The sequence below is a fragment of the Hemitrygon akajei genome, chromosome 10, assembly GCF_048418815.1.
Source record: "Hemitrygon akajei chromosome 10, sHemAka1.3, whole genome shotgun sequence".
NCBI classification, from domain to species: Eukaryota; Metazoa; Chordata; class Chondrichthyes; order Myliobatiformes; family Dasyatidae; genus Hemitrygon; species Hemitrygon akajei.
In genome coordinates this window covers 159,232,340-159,254,582 of record NC_133133.1, presented here as the reverse complement: position 1 = coordinate 159,254,582, position 22,243 = coordinate 159,232,340, and the positions used below count along the sequence as shown (strand labels likewise).

At 37.4% G+C, this 22,243-nt stretch overlaps 1 protein-coding gene across 1 annotated transcript in view; it reads left to right on the top strand.

Moving 5' to 3' along the window:
• The window catches only part of asz1 (ankyrin repeat, SAM and basic leucine zipper domain containing 1), an 80,652-nt gene extending 66,532 nt beyond the window's left edge, over nt 1–14,120 (top strand). Inside the window, exons 11-13 of the mRNA XM_073057705.1 lie at nt 9,103–9,208; nt 10,479–10,592; nt 13,805–14,120. Of these exons, the coding sequence (XP_072913806.1) occupies nt 9,103–9,208; nt 10,479–10,592; nt 13,805–13,954 (370 nt within the window). The 3' untranslated portion in view covers nt 13,955–14,120. The remainder of the gene's footprint in view (nt 1–9,102; nt 9,209–10,478; nt 10,593–13,804) is intronic.
• The last annotated feature ends 8,123 nt before the right edge of the window (nt 14,121–22,243 follow it).

The following is a 22,243-nucleotide window of genomic DNA, read 5'->3' as shown; positions in this document are numbered from 1 at the left end:
ATGGTATCATGGATGTAATCTTGTGGTATCACTATCAAGTCTGTTTTAGTGCAATCCTGCATATGGAATTTAATCAGACTCAAGTCAAAGACAGGTCATATGAGGTGACTGTGCATAGTTTTTTGAGCAGGTTATCAGTTGCTAGATAATGGTGATTTGACATCCAATATCCAGCTATGCTAAAACTGAAATTTTCCAAAAAAGCAGGGTTTTTTCAAAATTTTCCATTTTGTACTCATTATCAATAGATGAAGATTGCACAGCAAGGCACTATTTCTTGGTGGTCTGCTGGATGAATTGTCAGCTGTGTTGCTTGGTTTACAGTGATCTTCCAATTTATTTCTGGAAAGTTCCAGTCGTTCTCAATCTGACCCAGTCTGATCCTCCCAACTTCAGCAGAGAAAAGAGAATGATGTACAAGAATGTCCTCAGATTCTAACACTACTATAAAGTTAATGGCGGAATTTTTGGCAGTGTGGAGGATCAAGGGATGATAGGGTCCAGATCCATAAATCCCCCAGTACCCCTCTGTAGGTACAGGGGAGATGTCAGGGGTAAGTTTTTTACAGAGAGTGGTGAGTGCGTGGAATGGGCTGATGGTGACAGTAGTGGAGACGAATATAATAGGATCTCTTAAGAGACTCCTGGACAGGTACATGGAGCTTAGGGAAATAGAGGGCTGTGGGTAACCCCAGGTAATTTCCAAGGAAAAGACATGTTTGGCACAGCTTTGTGGGCCAAAAGGCCTGTATTGTGCTATAGGTTTTCTATGTTTCTCCCACTTCCAATAGCCTGTTTTCACCCATCACAATCATATCAAAAGGTCAGTAAATACCCTAGTAGGTAGCATCATAAAAATACATTCCATTTGATGAATGCATTAAAACATTCTAAGTTTCATGAATGCATTTTGGAACAAGCTGTCATAATCAAACATCTAATATGTTCTCAGTCCCAATGCTGCAGATGCTGATCATAAACTTTCTTCACTCCACACTTCTCTGATAGAGCAATACACACAATATGCTGGAGTAGCTCAGCAGATCAGGTAGCATCTATGGATAGAAATAAACAGTCGACGTTTCGGGATGAGACCCTTCATCGGAACTGAGCAGCCAGTCCTGATGAAGGGTCTCAGCCTGAAACGTTAACTGTTTATTCCTATCCAGAGATGCTACCTGACCTGCTCAACGCCTCCAGCGCATTGTGTGTATTGCTCTAGATTTCCACCATCTGCAGTACTTGGGCCTCTGTTTCTCTGATAGGTTGTGATGTCCCACGTTAACACTAATCATTGGCAATAACCATTCTGGCAAAGCAATAATTTTAATACAAAAATGCAATGTAGAAAATGAAGGCACCTTAAAAATAAATACAGACAAGATATTGTGAAACAATTAGGAATCAACTGAGTTTTTAAATTGTTTCTATCTGGAATTAATACAAAAAAAAAAGCAATGAAAAATGACTTGGAAATTTGTAGAGGAAGCTACAGGACCTGTTGGTGTCTACTCCAAAGGAAGTAAAAATATTAAAGGAAATAGGTGCAGGTGTTTGCCATAATCATCCATTATCCTGATATTAATTTTAACTTGTATTTGAAGCAGTTAGTAATTATAAAAGATCTCTGAAAATTGTTCGCATAGGCTTTACAGTGATTATTAACTTTTTTTGGAGCCAGAATTGACAGGTTTTGATGTCTGTCATATATGTTAACGCTTTGTATTGTTATTAACGTCTCTGCCCTCCATAGCCCGAAAATGCAGAATTGTTTCTTTTTAAAAGGTGCAAGTATCCAGTCATGGTTGCTGTGGAATTTTAATGTAAGAGAGTAGAGTAAATTCTGCTTATTTCACTTCTATGAAACATTTTTGGCAAAATACAAGAAAGAAGTGCTAGGTACTTATTTCTTGTCAGTTAAAGTTGCCTCTGTTTGGAGGTCATTTTGTGAAGATCCATGCAAACACAAGTGATAAAGGGTGAGGGTTAAACCAAAACTTGAGGTGTTCCTCAAAACTTGGAAGTTTTGTTGAGAGGTCGAGTTAAACAGCAGTTCAAAACTAACTGATGGTGGTCTCGATGATGTACAAATCCAAGAACGGAACTACGGAACTAGTGGCTTATCCTTCTGACTTAGAAGCAAGGCAGAGCCAAGCTGACACTTGCAGTAACATGGCATGTAAACTCATATGAACATTAAAGGGAACCTCTCCACAATTGTTCCTTGAATATGAAAGATTTTGCCATAATTAAAGAACAGAGAAAGAAGTAAGGACTTGAATAAAAAAAATTATAATGGGTATGTATCAAATAGCAAAAGAACATAGAAATAGTATTAGAACAAGTATAACATGCTGAATGGCCTGTGTGTGAACTTATGAGTCTATAAACTAGGATGTCTGGCAGTTTTGTGCTTTTAAGGCAGTGGTACTAATTTATCTTCACCACTAGGTGGGCATATTTACTCGGGTATTGCGAGAACACGTACCCACACCATAGCTCAATTCACTGATCAGAATTTAACTGAAAGCTAGAAATCATACAGAAGAAAATAAATGATAACAGTTATAAAAGAAGTGGTTTTTTTTTTTGCAGTTTTACTTCTAGCACCATGTTTTGTGAATGTGAATTGGAAATCCATTTGATATAATTTCATGTATGAGTTTAACTTACAAATAAAAGAGTGGGATTTATTTATTTTTTTCAAAATGGAACTGGAATGTCCAATCCCCAGAGATGGAAAAGTACAGTCGGACAGATGATTGTATGCCTTCTCCTTGTTGCACAGCCCAGTATCGAGAGTTTAACAGGAACAATTGTACAAAAAGCAAAGCTATAATACTGATTTGGGAAACATTCTTACCATTTATATTACTGGTAGTTATTTATCTGATTCTAATTATGATAGACTAGGGGTTCTTAACCTTTTTTATGCATGGGCCCCTTTGGCAGTCCAGTGAAGCCTATGGGCCCCTTCTCAGAATAATGTTTTTAAATATAAAAAATAAACACATTGGATTACAAAAGGAACCAATTATATTGAAATAGTGATCAAAATATTTTTTTAAATTGTGACATAGTAATTATGTGTCTAATAATTACCATAATTTCAGAGTAGTGATGAGCAATATTTTGAGATATTTGTAACAACAGTAATGCAATATGAAAATATCTGTGATTTCTGTTGGTGACAAGGTCACAGGTACTGCTAAAGCTACTGTGGTTTGTCGTCTACATTCATAACTGAAGGAAATGCTGAATGTTAGAGGCCAGTGAAAATAAAAACGTAAAGTTTTTCCCATCCAAGTTCACGGGACCCCAGGTTACGAACCCCTGCAACACACTGTTTATATATTTAATTACATAAATATTTTCCATATACTAATAAATCAGAAGATAAATAATTGGAAGTTTCAGAAGTTATCTGGTTTTTATAAATAATAAAAAACTAATTTTCATTTCAGAGATGAGTTTGTTAAAGATAAGTTGTTCGATTTGTTGCTTATTGTGTTATTCCCCTTGTGAATATTAGCATCACCTTATCCCCTGGGCAAACATTGTGTTCTCAGTTAGAGTAAAGAACACTGAAGCTCGTTCAATTTAAATCATTTAGGAGTGATGGATTGCCGATTGCTGTCACAGATACTTTTTCCTAAAACCATTAGGATGATTACTCTACAAACCATCTCCCCCAACAAGTGTTAAAATTCTGAATGGCATTAATCCCTTAGTGTGAAAGTTATGTAGTGGTTTTGATAAGATATATATATGAAATATGTATATATATATATATATATATATGCTGGTGGACTAATAACTTAGAAGAAAATATTCTTGCTTTGTCAGTGTTAAATTATATTCTATTCATGTCCAAGTTTGGCCAGGTATTTCTATTAGAATTTCTCAGCGGTGTGATCTAAATAAAAACGAAACACAACATAGCCTGGATTTTAACACAAATACTTAAAAATTACTTCTGTCAAATTGCATCTAATTTTTCAAATCCAAAACATAAAAAATATATCTTTTTAGCACAATCCTCAAGAATTCTCTCCAGGGATATGTTATAGATAAAGATATCTGAAGTTCAGTGCATCCAAAGACTTCAGCAGAATAAGTTGAAAAGGGCATACTGTTGCTCTCTATAGTTGCTCTATTTTATGTAAATAATCTATAGTGCCTTGAAGAAGTGTTCAGCCCCCACAACTATTTTCACATTTTACGGTCTCAATTTCTAAATTTAAAATATATTGAAGTAGGATTTTTGTTCTAATCTATAAAACATTTGTGATCATGTCAAATCGAAGGATAAGTTCCAGAACCTGTCTATAATTATCTAAAAATTAAAAACCAAAATTGATTGGCTGAAAATGTATTCATCCCTTTTGTAATTACTAGACTATCACTCCTCAGGTGCAATATACAGTATTACCTTACCAGCTCACCCAATTTGTTGATAGATCACCTGTTTTTAATGAATTCATAAGAATAAATACACCCTCTCTCTGAAAGGTCCAACAGTATGGTAGATTTTCAACAGACCAAACCAAAATGTAGACAAAGAGCATTCCAGACCAGTCAAGGAACAGGTAATAGAGAAGCACAAATCTGGGGAAGGGTACGAGATCGATTTAAGTGCCAAGCCCAATCGCAGTGGCGGGTTCCAGGCCCCAGAGTGATTCGAAGCGACTGAACCCAATGTTTGGATGAAGATTTTATTGCCGGACAGAATCAGAAAGGTCGATACGAGTGGAAACGCGCTGGCGGGGTCCAGGCCCCAGAGCATATTGAAGCAACTGAACCCAATGTTTGGATGAAGATTTAATTGCCAGACAGAATCAGAAAGGTCGGTATAAGCCAAATCGAAGTGGCAGGTTCCAGGCCCCAGAGTGTATCGAAGCAACTGAACCCAATGTTTGGATGAAGATTTTATTGCCGGACAGAATCAGAAAGGTCGATACAAGCCGAATCGTGGTGGTGGGTTCCAGGCCCCAGCTCATATCGAAGCAACTGAACCCAATGTTTGGACGATGATCTAAGCGCTCAGCCAAATTGAAAAGGTCAGGGTGTCGGGGCCTGAGGTGAGGGATAAGAAGGTTCAGTGACATTTACTCGGCCCTGTGCCGAGCTAAGGGTCTGGGGACAGATACTCTGTCTACTTCAGTTCACGACGTTATTTGCTTATGTTTATTGTTCACCTGATATGTTTTTCTTCTACACATTGGGCGTTCGACGATCTTTTTTTATAATGGCTTCTTTTGGGTTTCTTCTTTCATGGATGCTTGTTAGACAAATCTCCAGGTTGAATAATGTATGCATAGTTTGATATGAGCAAAGGCCCTGAACATACCTCGGAGCTCACTACAGTCCTTGCGAAAAAGTGGGAAAAAATACGAAACCACAGCCACACTGCCTAAGTCAGGCTTCCCCTGGAAAATTAGTCGCAGGAGAAGAATGGCAGCTATAAGAGAGGCTACTGTGATGCCAGCAGTCACCCTGAGTGAGCTGCAGACGTCAGTAGCTGCAACTGGAGATGAATCAAGGCTGCACGATCTCAAAGGCCTCGTACAAACGTCTTTATGAACGAATGGCAAGGAAGAAGCCCAGGCTTTTTTAAAAAAAAAGCTAGAAATTTTTGTAAAGACGTGGAAGAAAGTCTTGTGGTCAGATGAGACTAAAGTGGAACTTTTAGGTCTCAACACTAAGCGGTACATATGGTATAAATCTAATACTGCACATCAGCCAGGTAACACCATCCCTACTGTAAAATACAGTGGAGCTAAAATCATGCTATGGGGATTCTTTTCAATAGCAGAGCTGAAAATCTGGTCAGGGTTGATGGGAAGGTGAATGTTGCTAAAATGGAGATAAAAACCTGGATAAAAACCTGCTAGCCTTTGCGGAAAGATTAAACTGGGGAGCAAGTTTGGCTTTCTGCAGGACAACAGCTCAAAGCATACTGCCATAACAACCATGGACTGGCTTCAGATGAAAAAAAATTTATGTCCTCGAGTGCCCTAGTCAAAATCTTAACCTTAACCTGATTGAACATCTCTGGCAAGACATCAAAATTTCTGTCCACTGCTGCTCCCTAACTAACCTGGCACAGCTTGAGCAATTTTACAAGGAGGAACGGGCAAATCTTGCTCCATTACACTGTGCAAACCTAATAGAGACTTATCCATAAGTGCTATTAGTTGTAATCGTTCCAAGAGGAAGTTCCTCCAAGTACTGAACAAGGTGGGTGCATTCTTTTGAACTGCTGGTTCCTTCATTTTTGAATTTTCAATTTTCCCTGTTTTGGGCTCTAATTTGGGGAAGAAAAAGGAGCATGGGATTCACAGATAAAAATTCTCAGTTAAATGGATCAAAATGCATGGTTGTAATTCTCTTTTATGTGAAAAAGAGGTTGGGATCTAAATACTTGTATATTAAATAATAGATATGCTCATAACTGATACAGCTAACCATCAAAACTTGTTGAAACTTTGGACATTTCAGAAACTGCATATTAAATTTTGTTGTTAATTACTTACTTTGGAATAGCACCCAGAATAGAAGGTCTAACACATCTCTGAAATTGCCATTTGTGAGCACGACCTAGTGACTCAGAAATACCACACTGGTGGATAAAATGACATGTTAATCAACTTACCACCTTCTACAAATGTTGGTAAATTAGAAGTTTCCCTATCTTGGAACTGGCTGATTGAGCATTATAAATTGGACAATGTGCTGAAAACGTGGTAGTTCAAATTACAGTAAACAATCAGTCTCCAGATCACAACCATTTTGATGGAGTATGCAGTCAGTTTCAGGTCAGGAAACTGATGTAAGATTGACTGCATGTATCCTCAAAAGGCTGCAATTCCCGTGCAGAAATAAATTGCTGCGGTCCAGACATATAAGGAATATTTTCACTACTTATGTTAAATATTACCACTCAGCAATGTTCAGTGTAGTTAAGTGTCACATTGTAATGTTTCATTGTAAATAAAGCTCATTTAAGTGAACTAATTGCATTTTACACTGCAATATCAAATCTTTCTCCACAGTTTATTTTACATATATTTTTTCTTTTTTTTTTCAAAATTTATAAAATTAAGAGAAAAATAAACCTCTGATAAAGAGTTTCCTCAACAAGAATGAGAGGAGGCAAGATTAAATGATTAAGAAGATTTGGTCTTGTGATGACAAAGTTGGATTTTAGAGGGGAACGGACTACTGGTGGAAAGGGGATACTGCGAGAGATAACAATTTCTTTAAGTTCTTGAAAAAATTGTAGAAATAATTATCTGATAATTTTGATTTCAAAGCAATTATTTTTAAACATCTTGTACATATGATGGCTTTATTTGCTTTACAAAACATTTTAGAATACCAGAGAAAATCATGGGGTGAGACATGATGTCAAAACCTCTCAGAACTGCAGTTTGGCTTTTTGTCCTTGTTTAGAGAAGTATCTGTGAACCTTAAACAGTAATGTACTGCTTTAAATTGCCAACATATTCAAAAAGAAATTGTATTTTCACAGAGTTATTTGGCTTCACATTGTGCCATCTGCTTTTCTATTGATATACTGAAACAATATGCATTGAAATAATACTTGGATGAAGTAGTGTTAAAGCCATTATATTGACCCTACCCCATAAAAACATTTAACATGTGAACAATAGACTCAACCAAGATGGCTGCTAATAGACATGTTCTTATGGGTGGTCATGAAACCTGATCTTGCCTGTATATGAGAATGCAACATCACATGAAGGGTTAACAATAGCTACTGTCTAAATAAATCAAATTTAGTCATGCTTTTATACACCTATATCTACCACCTTCAACTTTGTCAAAACTCCTTTTCGTTAGAAGAGCCAAACGAACTCTTAGGTGATGATACTGGAGCTCCAACAGACAAATTGATTTTGCCTAATATGTGCTCTGATACCCCATTTGACAACTGAAAGTTATTTGATTAATTTTCTTATGCAATGGATGTAATTCAGAAAATCAAGAAGCTTTGCCCTTCAGATCGATCCTATGTAGATAATGAAGATTATTTTTAATGTTGCTGACCAAAAGCTACATTCTACTAATACTGCAGTATTGTAGTGCTTTGTATCTGCACACACACAATAAAAGCATGACTTGTAAATTAAATGCTACTTCTGAGACACTTCGATATTGACATAATTCTGTTTCTTCTAATATATGAACAGTACATTGAAATAGAACAGTGACTGGGAATTGAACTGATTTCTCCACTGGCAAATTTCAGAACACAAATGATGCAGTGCGGCAAAAAGAAACTGAATTTGGGAGGTTTCCTTTTGTACTTTATTGTGCCTTTATTTTCTGAATGTATATCCATCAGACCAAAAGCAAGAAAAAGGCCAATGTCTGTGTAAGTGTGCATGTTTTCTTATGGTAGAGAAATAGGCTATTTGGCCCATTGGCATATCCTTCCAATCATTCCCCTACATCGTTTTTTATGTAACCTGTACTTCTCACATGTCCTACCAAAGCCTTTGGGGTATGGGAAGAAATCAGAGCACTGACGGAAGCCCATGAGACCATAGAGAAAAAGTGCAAACTAGGCAGACTGCAGCCAAGGTCAATATTGAATGTGAGGCAGTGGCATTGACTACTGAGCCACCAGTGCTGACCAGGTTTATCACTGAAAATTGTGATTGCCAAGTAACAGTGGCTTTAGACAAATCTGGATGGCAGGTTGGTTGGATATTGATGAAAATGCCACGTGACTGTCCTTGTTACCAGTGATAGTGTTATCAATGATAGGTGAAGTGTAGAATTAGAAATGAACCCATGCTTATTCCGAGAAAAGCCAAAATAGAAAGCAGAATCATACAGCTTTGGGTAAGTATGGGTGAATCACTCACTAACTTCCAAATCTCTACAAGTTGATACTTAACTGAATTATTTTGTTTGCTGGTTAATGCTATTTTGTTATAAAGAGAACTTTGAGGCCAGAGCAATACCATTGGGACTACAAAGGCCGATTATTCATTATTGCCTCAAATAGATGTTTGCTTGGGTTATATTTTAGGAGCTTTATGGTCATTAATTTATTATTTTATTTACAAGTGCTGAAGAACTGGCAGTTTTTTTAATAAAGCTGAAGAAGCACTGCAATCACCTGATGGCAACAATTCAGAATGTGACGAAACAACTAGGAAGCAACTCAGAACTGGTATGCTTCGGAGTTAGTATTCTGTGTAGCCTTCCTCTGTTCAACCTGCAAAGCCCTCCTTTGATAATTCAGAAATACGAACTGCCCTCCCTTCTTCAAATAGACACATTCTTTTTTAACTTGACGGTGTTTTTAAATGCATAAGTGTTTAATTTTTTTAAGAAAACATCTGCAGGTTATAAGTTTAGTACTTAAAAAGCAAATGTTCTCCTCTTGTATTAGGATTTGGTTTCATTAAATTTCCTCCCAATACCCCTCAAAGCTTTAAGTACATCACTCCATTATAACTCCATATTGCCTCTAACAGCCTTGATATTTCACCCAAAGTTATTATGTTTCATGAATGAATTTAAATATTCAACATCAGCAGGAAAGTTCTCCATAGGAACCATTAGATCTGAGTCCACCATTTTCAGAAAATATCCATCAAAGTTTACTGAAAAGAATTGCTGGTGATTTTCCCCTTTTACCTTATCCCAGTCCTCATCTTACCTTAATGAAGTTAATAAGCATGTTACAAATTAGAGATTTTAGCAAAAAAATGTGTGATTTGTTGTTTTATTTGGTGAACTTTCTACTTCTTCGTGCACCCCCCCCCACCTCAGTCTTTTTTAATTGAGATGCAGCATGGAATAGGCCATTCCTGCCCTTCCAGCTGCACAGCCCAGCAACCCCCAATTTAACCCTAGCCTAATTATGGGTCAATTAACCTACCAACTGGTACCAACCACTGTGGGGGACAAACCGGAACACCTGGAGGAAAACAACACGGTCATGGGGAGAATGTCAAAAACTCCTTATATACAGCAGCTGGAATTGAACCCAGGTCACTGGTACTGTAAAGTGTTGTGCTGAACACTACGCTACTGTCTCTTGCATAGGTTGCTTAACAACACACCTATAGCCACTGTGAAGGTGCAGCAAGTGGATATAAAATAAACAGTGATATAACTTAGTTATTTTTCCATGTTTCTGTGGCAGTTCTATAAGCCTAATTGAAAACTAATAATGTTGATGCTGATGAACGGCTCTTTAATGTTCCTACTCATCATCAAATAACCAACACCAGGCACCTTGCAAAAAGATCAGCCCAAGAAAACAGAATACTCATCAAGCTGTTGTTACAGCAAAATTCTGAGGAAAACTTCCATTGCATTAGAGGACACCAAATTGCTTGACATTCAACCCTAAAGGATCAAGATAAAGATTTTAATTTTTCCCCCTCTAATGGTTATCTTTTTAATGATGTCTTCAATTCACCTGTTTTCAGAGAGTACTGGATTTGGACCCTGACAAAAAATCAGCTTTGATCTGTGAAGACTTGGTTAAGTGTATTCAACATCTGAATAAAGAAGTGGAAAGTTTGAGGAATCTTCTACAAAAGGTAAGTGAGGGTGAACAGATACTATTCTACTGCTTTAGGTGCTTGTATTTTAGTTCAATTACAAACATATTTTACTTAAGCAGCAACTCCTCTTTGGCCCTGTATAAAACTAGATGAATCAGATGTAGTCTGGATAACACTGGTGTGGTAACAAAGAGATAGTGAGGGTGGGAGAGGTCAAGGCTGTGTGTTAACACCACATCTGTCATTTGGAAACTAACAACATAATGACAGGCACTTGTCAGAAAGTGTCACTTGAAAGTAATTGACTGCAAGAGTGGAAATAAATTTAGTGGTTTTGTAAATGGAGTATTCGTGACAGCAAAGAATCTGTTACTGAATGAAGCCATGTGGAAATCTAGTAATTAATATTTGAAAGGAGCCCAGTAAAGCCTTACTACTTAACATTAAATCTTGGATGTGAGAAACAACAAGTCACTTAATGGAGCAATACCTGATAAAAACAAAGTGTTCTCTGAAATCAGTGAGGTTTCCCTGCTTTTCGAGAGTGTCTGTGAAATAGTTTATTAACCATGTCTCCCCTAATCTGGAAGTTAATTGATATGTGTGAAATTTTAATTGATTTAGCAGGGCATTCTCTCATTTTTAGCTTTTATTGAGGTAATTAGAAGAAATGTTGGCCATGCCAAATAAAAAGCTTGTATTTAGTAAACAAGATTAGATCATTCAGCCCCTCGTACCTACACCAGAAAATAATGAGATCGCAGCAGATCTTTTACTTCAGAACCACTCTGCTGTGCTAGCCCTATTATCTCTGGTTCCCTTCATATCTAAATATCTGACGATCTCTGCCTTTAATGTACTCAGCAACTGGGCCTCCACAGCCCTCATGAAAAGAGAATTCCAAAGATTCACTACTCTTTGACTAAAGAAAGTTCTTCTCATCTGCGACCTCATATTTTGAGACTGTGACCCTCGGTTCTCAACACCCCAGCCAGGGGAAGCATCAACTCTGTTTCTACCTTGTTAAGCCTCTTAATAGTATGTATTATCTTTCACAACTTAAGGACTTTGATATAGCTCTTTGCAGTGATGATGTACTTTTGAAGTTCAGTTACCATTGTAAGATGGGTAAGACTAGCTCCTTCAAACTGTAATGTAACACTGACGAGTTTGAATGCTACTGGTTAATAAAGATTGGCCAAGATTTCAAGGATGTAACTTCGCTTCAAAAGACTATTAAGGAATTTTTTGTGTCTAACTGAGAGAACCCTCTTTAAACGAATTTGAAATGCAATGTGTCTGTAGGGTCCTGCTACTTTACTACTAACTAAAAGAATCAACCTAGATTTTTTGTATTCATGTCTCTAGTGGGGCTTCAACCCACAAGTGCTAATTGAAAACGTAAGAGCAACTACAGAAGAGATGGAGAATGCATGCCACTGGTTCATTATGTCAACACTGCAGCGTAAGATTAATAAACCAATTGTATTGAATGGGGCAGGGCAATGAATTGTGAACAACTTTAACTACACTCAGTATCCACTTTATTAGGCACAGGAGTGGAACCCAGTGTGTTTTTCTGCTGCAGTAGCCCATCCACTTTCAGGGTTCGATGTGTTGTGTGTTCAGAGATACTCTTCTGCACACCACTCTTGTAATGTGTTATTGTTGCCTTCCTGTCATCTTGAATCAGACCAGCCTTTCTCTTCTGACCTCTCTCATTAACAATGTGTTTTCGCCCACAGAACTGTGGCTTGTTGAATTACTGTATATATTTTTGTTTTTCACACCATTCTCTGTAAACTCTAGAGACTGTTGTGTGTGAAAATCCAAGAAGATCAGAAGTTGCTGATATATTCAAACCACCCCGTCTGGCATCAATAATCATTCCACAGTCAAAGTTACACATTTCAATCTCATTTCTTCTCCATTCTGAAACTTGGTCTGAGCAACAACTGAGCCTCTTGACCATGCCTGCATGTCTGCTTCATGCTGTTCAGATATTTGCATTAATGAACAGGTGTACGTAATAAGGTGGCCACTGATTGTATAATTCTATACACACACAATTTTGAACAGTTGGGGAATCCTTTGGGATCAAGGATCATCTACTTCCACTTCAGTTCTGTGGGTTCTGATGTAATGGATGAGGCCAGCGAGGGTAACCGCAGTCATTTTTAAGAAATGCGACAGCATATACTTGGGTAGTTGGTGATCTTCTCGAACTGAGAATGCCACCAACTATTGGTGAGCTTTCTTACCCTCAGTTAAATGATTCTAGCCTCTAGGAGGGACTGAAACACCCTCCTCAAATTCATTTATCTCCATTTTATATTTGTTTCATGATGACAAGGGAGCTAGGATTCTGACCAGTGGGTCTACAAAGCAGCCAGTCTCAATGAAACCCAGTTTCAAACATGGCTTCATCATTGCCCTGGCTCATAATCTTTAGTACAATATTTCTCCTCACTTCAGTGATCCTCCCATAAAAAAAGACTAAATCTGCAAAACTAATGGAAAAATATTCAACCTGTGGTGACTACAGTCCAAATAAACATAATCTAAAATCTCTGTAGTCAAAGTGAAGTACACGAACTACCCTTATGTTTGTATAAACTTGAAAGCCAATTTTTCAACTATAGAATTTAGCTCAGTCAGTAAATACTATATAGTAAATAAGTAAAAAAATATCATTCTGGATCTCCATCTAATTAGTGATGACTGCAATATTTTGGAAATGATCTGAGGTTGAATATTATTTGTGAAATTCCTCACACTACTGTGGTTAAGCATTTAACTTTGTGTAATGGGAATAATATCCGGCCAGTGGTGAACCAAACTTCGAGACAAATGTCCCGATTCAAATACGGCAGGAACAAAAATGCTAATAAACAATCATCCTATTCTAAGAGTACTTTGTGCATAGAAAAATTAATTTGCCAGCAAGGATATAGTGCGAGAAATCATGAACCCTGTAGGGCAAATAGCCACCTATGTGGGAAATTGTTATGATGCTCTAATCTGTTGATATGGTATGATATTTTGCAACATAAAATATTAAAAATAACATTTTATTCATTGTGATTACATCACCCCACAAGTAACCACATGAAACATTTATTTTCAGTTACATTCATGAACTGAAAGTACCCTGGGCTGTTTTAATGAGAAATCTAAACAGCTGAGGTTTTAAGAATTCCATCTAAGCTCTTTTCAAAAATAGCACATAACACACTTTTCTGTTTTAGTTGCAGAATAAACAGGAGAGGGCTCCCAATCGGATGCCACCAGTGCAAAATAGCTTTCATCACAATCGATTCTTAAAGAAGGCAGCGGTCATCCTGTTTGGAACCGGATTTGTTTTTCTCCTTGCAAAAGTACATAATATGAGAAATTAGTTAGAAATTAGATGGTGTTCTTTTTTGAATACTTGATACTTGTTGACAAAGAAGTGCACTACTTGTAATTTTCAACTGTGTGGTCTGTGTATGTTAAGCACAATTACAAGTTTAAAAAAGCATCTTAGTAATTACTACTGAAAATGTCACCAACAGTATGCTTACAAATTCAATTTTGAATAAAACATTTGCTGAATTTGCATAAATGATTTCATTGCTTTGGAAGTTTTCAATTTTTTTCCTATGTGAACACCCACATCCTCTTGGGGGGGCATGGGGGGAATAAGATGTTCCTTGAAGATCATTTAGTTTATATAAAATTTCACTCCAAATCTAATAGGGTAGACAATACTGTTAATGGTTTTTTTTTCTGCTGTTTGATATTAAATAATGCAGAAAATAATTTTAAGAGATTGCATTGAAAGTATAAGTAAGTATAAATTATTGCTACAATTGGAATTATTTTAGTTTTGGCTAAGAAAGATGCTTTGGTTGTACAGACGTATCTTTCACTTCAAATATCGGCTTTAGGATAGATAGCAAAAACTTATCACTAACATTGATATATACATAAATCACTGACTTTATGATTTATTGTGTTTGAGAGTTTATGCATCTCAGCCTACATTTAATACTCTTCAGTGAAACTCATGAACATTTGCAGAGAAATCTGGCGGACAACTTGTCGATCTATCTCAAGATTTACATAGTAGATACACCAAAATTTTATATCATATAAGCATAAATCCAAGCAATATTTTGCAATACACACAAAATGCTGGAGGCAGGCATAAACCATTGATATTCTAGGCCAAAACCCTGCATCAGAGCTGGAAATAAAGGGGGCAGAAGCCAGGGTAAGAAGGTGGTGGATGGGAAAGAGTACAAGCTTGCCAGGTTATTGATAAGTCCAGGAGAGGGAGAAGGTGGGTGGGTAGAGGAAGGGGGGATGAAGTAAGCTAGGAGGTGATAGGTGGAAGAGGTAAAGGGCTGAAGAAGAAGGAACCTAATAGGAGAGAACAATGGAGTATGGAAGAAAAGGAAAGAGAAGGGGAATCAGGAAGATGATGGACAGGTGAGGTTAAGGGGTGAGAGGTAATCAGAATGGTGGATGGAAAAAGAGAGACTGGGGAGTATATTGCAATAACCCCTACGAATTAAATAGATGGCAATAGGCAAAAAAAAACCACAATTACCCAGATGTTCAGAATTTCTGGTTCACTAATGGCCACATTCAAATAGTATAGTAGAGTATAGTATTTGTTAACGTGTGGGTTCAAGGACTGAACATTACCTCTCATAAAATCAACCTGTGTATTCTGTGAATTTTGAAAAAGGACAATTTATAACTTCCAGAACAGGCCACTGCCATCCAAAACAGAATTCAGATTGCCTTTCAAAAGTGACTTCTGAATGGTGCTTTTCCATAAAAAGGATCAGTCACAATCAATGAACTATAATTGTCATCAAGTTACCGAATCTACCAAACTGCCTACAACACGTTAACATACACAGAAAATTTTATGTTGGAAAGTACTTAATAACATTTGAAGGTTTTATCGAATGTTTTCCTATGGTATTAGCTATATAAATGTTAAGTTACTTTTATAGATCAAGCAAGACCGTCATTTGAATTCTAATTGGAAAGCTTCTTAATAAAATCGCAAGCAGTTGTGAGTTTTGATGCATGATTTTCTCAAAATGGTATTACAGTGTAATACTGAGTCATGTTTTTTCTTGCTGAAAAATCCTATTGGGAACTTCTAAAATTAACCCTCACTGTGAGCAATGTAACATATAATTCGATCGTGCATGCCTTAATTGCCCTGTTTCACATTGTTGCGAGTGCCTCAACTTGATCACCAAAAGCTGGCCAAAATCAGAATTGAAATTCCATGTGAGGATCACAACATATGAAATTACAGCTCTAGATTTCCAAGGGCAGTATAAGAGCATAAGATATTGGAGCAGAATTAGACCATTTGGCCCATCGGATCTGCCCCACCATTTCATCATGGCTGATCCATTTCCCTCTCAAGCCCATTCTCCTGCCTTCTCCCCGTATCCTTTCACACCCTGACTAATCAAGAACCTATCAGGCTCTGCCTTAAATACGCTCAATGCTCCACGGTCCTGCGGCAATGAATTCCACAGCTTCATTATGATCCAAGCTCCATAATAAGGTCAGAGGTTGCGATAGTTCTGTAATTCAAGTGCCTGGCATTGATGTCCAATGAGAAAGCATCTAGCCTGCACCTCTTCTTGTTACCATTGCCGAATCACAGATCATCAACATTAAGTAAGTCCCCTTTAATCATGAAATTAACTTCACCAGCCACATGTATGGCTACAAGAGCATTTCAGACACTGGGTATTTATTCAGTGGTGACTCCTCACCAAAGTGTACAAAGACATTCTTCCATCTACTAGTCACTCTTGGGAGTGTAAGGAGTAATATAAATGTGTGCAACATCAATAATACAAATTCAGAACCTTCCAGGACAAAGCAACCCAACCGAACGTTGTGCCTAAGACATCCTAAACATTCCCTTCTCCACCGACACACTGATGGCAATGTGCACTGTCTGTTGCGTGCAGTTGTAGCAATATGATAAAGATAGTGAGAATGCTGTCCACTATAAACACCCTTATAAAGAAAACAAGTATACTATGCGCTGTAAACACTGTTATAAACATATCACCATTTCTTCACTATTACTGGATTAGCATCTGGAATACTGTCAGCATTACAGCCATATCGCCAAAAAAACTCCTCTTCAAAAAGGTGGTTTACCATCACCTCATGGGTAACTTGGGAGGGTCAATAAATGCTGACCTTTCCATCCTGTGAATGTTTACAAAGGATTAACACTTTGGTCTCTGTGAAGCACTGAGACAAGTTTGATTTCAAAGAGGCAATTCCTTATCTTGTTTTTAACCATTAATTTTATTAAACCCATTGCTTCGTACATGTTCCAAGTGCACTTCTTCATAAATTCAATTTTAATATGGTGGGTCAGGTCTCTGGAATAGGCAGTGATGACCGAATGCCGTAAATTATAACAAATTGCTAGCAATGGATCATTGTTCCATACAATAAAACTTAAGACATATCCCCTTGATGTTCAGAATTTCTTGCCTGAATTATCCTTTGATGAAACAAAATTCTAGCGGTAGACAGTGACATTATTAAACCTATAGACAATTTTTAATTGTGCAGTGCAGCCTCTCTAACTGCACCTTACTTCATTGTCTGTGTTTAACCTGCATCCGTGGAAAGTTACAAAGGATGAATGTTGCTGCCATTGGCCCAATTTATCGACATTTTATGGTGGTCCTGCAGCTGCAATAAGGGTCTATGGGATAATTCGACAGAATTCTGGAACCTTGTTTGAAATAAATTAAAACTGCTATTTAATATATCAAAAACTCTGTTTCATTTTTCTCAGTTTTACTATTTTCTGAGGTAGTAGGATGGTATCCGCAATTAGCAGACATGCCCTGGCAATATTACTTGAAGCTTGAGCCTGGTGGTCCGAATTATTTGAACGGGGTTTCTGCTGAACTATGTTTTGTTTGAAGTCGTCATTTCAATTTGATTTTGAAACTCCTTCCTAAATCCATTTCAGACATCCATCCACTTTGTTTTAAAACAAAAATTTTCTACGCCTTTTCTCAGCCATTGTTAAACCTGATCTTCCCCCTCAATCTTAACCTAAGTATTATCTGCGACGTTTGGGTCAATTGATCTCACTTCCTTATGGAAAACATTTCCTGGAAACGTACTTAATTTATTCTTAGTGTTTTATATTTGATGTATTTTATACGGGTTTTGGCTTATTACTACGGGAAGGGGGCGGGCAAATAGCCCACAGTGAAGATGTCCCTAAAGTCTGTTGTTTCGGGCCGGAGTAGACATCGGATTTAAATGTGCTTAATTGGTCCCAGTGTTGGCATATTCCTCGTTTGTTCTTGTCAGACCAAATGCTTAATGAGAATTAACGCTTTTAATCCTTCACCAAAAGGAGTTCCTGACAAGTACTTTCTCCTGGTATTCAATCTGACAAAATCCGCCAGAATTACTGACACAACCCCGTGTGTTCGCCAGTAAAGATTAAAACAGCGTTAATGTTGCGCAAGTGCAGCTCTTTAGAACAAATATAGTACAATTATTAGAATCTGAATCCACAACTCTGTTTCAAATAAAAGCATATTTTAAATAATGCTCCTTTATTTCACTCCATTTTCTACCATGTTTAAATCGCAGACCAAAACAGTGGCACGCCTGCATGAAGTAAACACCCTTTATTATGTGTTTGTAGTCCACCCCATGAAAATGTATAGTAAATAATCTTAAAGCAACTGCAAACTAAGTCCGCGATGGCTTTTATCTGATCATTTAAAAAAAAAATCCGGATTAGAGTAGGGTTGATTTAATTCGTTTCTTAAGCACATCTTTTTGTACATCAGTTTACTCTTTCGTAATTCCATCTAAAATGTAACTAATAACGCGCGTACGGCATTGACAACTCAGTGCGAAATGTTTCTGTGGAAATGGACAAGAGGTTCGGTGGTCACGTGCCTTTCATTTGGTTAACGGCAGATAAAATAAAAATCTAAACTATAACATTAGCATTCCATCCCGAACAGTGCGGAGATGTATTCGGAATCCCGTCGTCTAATTTGCGTCTTTATTTGATCAAACCCGATAACATTTCCAACCATCGCATGGCGTTCGAAAGTTTTCTGAATATGAAACCTTCAAACTTGGCTACCGTAATCTGTTATTGTAAAATAATATCTGGCATATTAACCGGGACGACAAGGTTATTTCGTGGTCAAACTTTGATAACATTCTGCTCAATAACAGAATATATCTGGACTTTAACTACTCTGTATCAAGTAGAACGCTATCCTTGATGTCCATTTCTCTTGTAAGAAGAGCATAATATTTGTCCGGTATTATTACAAAGCATTAAATTCAAACAGTTTCCATCTTAACAAAGACTAATCTAAGTCAATGAAAGTGAAATTTGTAAACATTCGTTAAAATGGGATATTGAAAGCCACGAACAAAATAATTCCAGTTGTATACTATAACAGTGAAAATTTGATGCGTTTACACTTTCGCTGTTAAATAGGAAGTGAACCAGAACTATACATTTGGTATTAAGACGTTGAATTTATTAAGGTAACATATCTGATAGAAATATACAGTAGGTTTCAAATTATATAAACCTCGTACGAAAGTCAAGGACTTCCACACCATCGGTGTCGGCTCTTGTACGAAAACGTGTGTCAATATACAGTGGCATGCAAAAGTTTGGGCACCCCTGGTCAAAATTTCTGTTACTGTGAATAGCTGAGCGAGTAAAAGATGAACTGATCTCCAAACGTCATAAAGTTAAAGATGAAACATACTTTTCAACATTTTAAGCAAGATCACTTTTTGTTTTGTACAATTTTAGAATGAAAAAAGGAAACGAGCTTTACGCAAAAGTTTGGGCACCCCAAGAGATTTGAGCTCTCAGATAACTTTTACCAAGGTCTCAGACCTCAATTAGCTTGTTAGGGCTATGGCTTGTTCACAGTCATCATTAGGAAAGGCCAGGTGATGCAAATTTCAAAGCTTTATAAATACCCTGACTCCTCAAACCTTGTCCCAACAATCAGTAGCCATGGGCTCCTCTAAGCAGCTGCCTAGCACTCTGAAATTAAAATAAATGATGCCCACAAAGCAGGAGAAGGCTATAAGAAGATAGCAAAGAGTTTTCAGGTAGCCGTTTCCTCAGTCCGTAATGTAATTAAGAAATAGCAATTAACAGGAACTGTGGAGGTCAAGTTGAGGTCTGGAAGACCAAGAAAACTTTCTGAGAGAACTGTTTGTAGGATTGCTAGAAAGGCAATTCAAAACCCCCGTTTGACTGCAAAAGACCTTCAGGAAGATTTAGCAGACTCTGGAGTGGTGATGCACTGTTCTACTGTGCAGCAACACCTGCACAAAATATGACCTTCATGGAAGAGTCATCAGAAGAAAATCTTTCTTGTGCCCTCACCACAAAATTCAGTGTCAGAAGTTTGCAAAGGAACATCGAAAGAAGTCTGATGCATTTTGGAAACAAGCCCTGTGGACTGGTGAAGTTAAAATAGAACTTTTTGGCTGCAATGAGCAAAGGTATGTTTGGAGAAAAAAGGGTGCAGAAATTCATGAAAAGAACACCTCTCCAACTGTTAAGCATGGGGGTGGATTGATCATGGTTTGGGCTTGTGTTGCAGCCAGTGGCACGGGGAACATTTCACTGGTAGAGGGAAGAATGAATTCAATTAAATACCAGCAACTTCTGGAAACAAACATGACACCTTCTGTAAAAAAGCTAAAGATGAAAAGAGGCTGGCTTCTACAACAGGTTAATGATCCTAAACACACCTCAAAATCCACAATGGACTACCTTAAGAGGCTCAAACTGAAGGTTTTGCCATGGCCTAAACATCATCGAAAATCTGTAGATCGACCTCAAAGGAACGGTGCATGCACGACGGCGCAAAAATTTCACAGAACTAGAAGCCTTTTGCAAGGAAGAATAGGCGAAAATCCCCCAAACAAGAATTGAAAGACTCTTAGCTGGCTACAGAAAGCATTTACAAGCTGTGATACTTGCCAAAGTACTTGCTAAGTACTGACCATGCAGGGTGACCAAACTTTTGCTTCGGGCCCTTTTGTTTTTTCTGTTATTTTGAAACTATAAAAGATGGAAATAAAAAAAGTAATCTTGGTTAAAATATTAAAAGAAATGTTTCGCCTTTATGCCTTTTTGGAAATCAGGTCATCTTCTATTCACTTAGCTATTCATGGTAACAGAAATTTTGACCGGGGTGCCCAAACTTTTGCATGCCACTGTATAACGTGTGTTAATCTATAATTACATTTAGATAGGGGTGTATGTGTAGAGCTGAAGAATGGGAATGTATTAAATTATACTCGACCAAATGCCGATATTAATCACTACGTTCTTTTAAAGAAAATATTTGCACTATTAATATCGAACGGTTGTTGCTGGATCTGACGTGTTCAGAGATCCATCTCCAGTATCTTCCCATGGGCGCACGGAAAAGATAAAATAGTGAAGAGTGGTGTTCAACATTTGCAGAGATGGTTCGGGTGTCTTTTTCCGAGGAACAGGGCCCGCCAGTATTTCAAGGATGAACTTGCTTCAAGTTTCTGTGGAATTTCATTTAATGAACTCCCTGAGCAAGACAGTAACTGTAACCAGTCTGAGCATAAGGATTGAGACCTCGAGGAATTTGTACCTTGTGTTATTCAGCCGTTGTTTCCATCGTTGCGATATTGTAGGATTTCACGGGAAACTATATTTAGCCCCAGTTCACTTTAGACCATTTTGAAATCTGTGAAAAATAACATGAATGGAATTGTCTACTCTTTGAAAATGCAACTTCGTTAAAGTAATCTGGCGGAATTATTGAAAGGAAGGCGGATGATGATGTTTGGTAGTTCGGAGTCGCTCCTGTGCCGCAGGTAAACTGTGGCCTGTAAGGGCTGAAGAAAGAAACTGATTTCGTGGCATGGTTTCCAGTATTTACGGCTTAAGGATTTTTGACCAAGGCATCTTAAAATGACGTCGAAATTAAAGCAATTCAATATTTTTCTCGATTTAGTTTTATCGCCAATTAATTATTGCTGATGAATATTTGTCAAGATGCTTTCGTTTTGACTTCATGAAAATGCAGTATTTTATTTAAATGTGCCATAGAATTTCACGGTTCATTTTCACCTGTCTATATCCGAGAACCCTAGTTTCAGTCATGTGTCACACAGAGGGATGGATGAGTGACACCTATGAATTTTTTCTTCTTTTTTTGCACTAAACACTGGGTTTTCTAACTCTCCAAGAAATAAATTCCAAAACGATATTTAGAGTGGTTACAAATTCTGCACTTTTATCGATTCTGTAGACTATCCGATGCACTTTTAGCCAATGCATGCAAATCTTTAAGTTTGAATTTTACTGATAATAGAGTCGAGGGCGTCAGAATAAACAACTGATGTTTAAATAGGGCAGAGATTCCTTGAAACCCCCAACTGGTTGTTAGTTAACTCCTATATTAAATTATGGGCATAAAACCCAAGTTACTATGTGCACGAAATTGGTAGATTCACCTCAACTTGCTTAATTTTAATGGGTTTGCACAGTGCAGAAGTAGGACGGCAAACATGTCACATTGCATAGAATCAAAAGGGCATTACATCTGGGCATTTACTCTCCCCCTTTA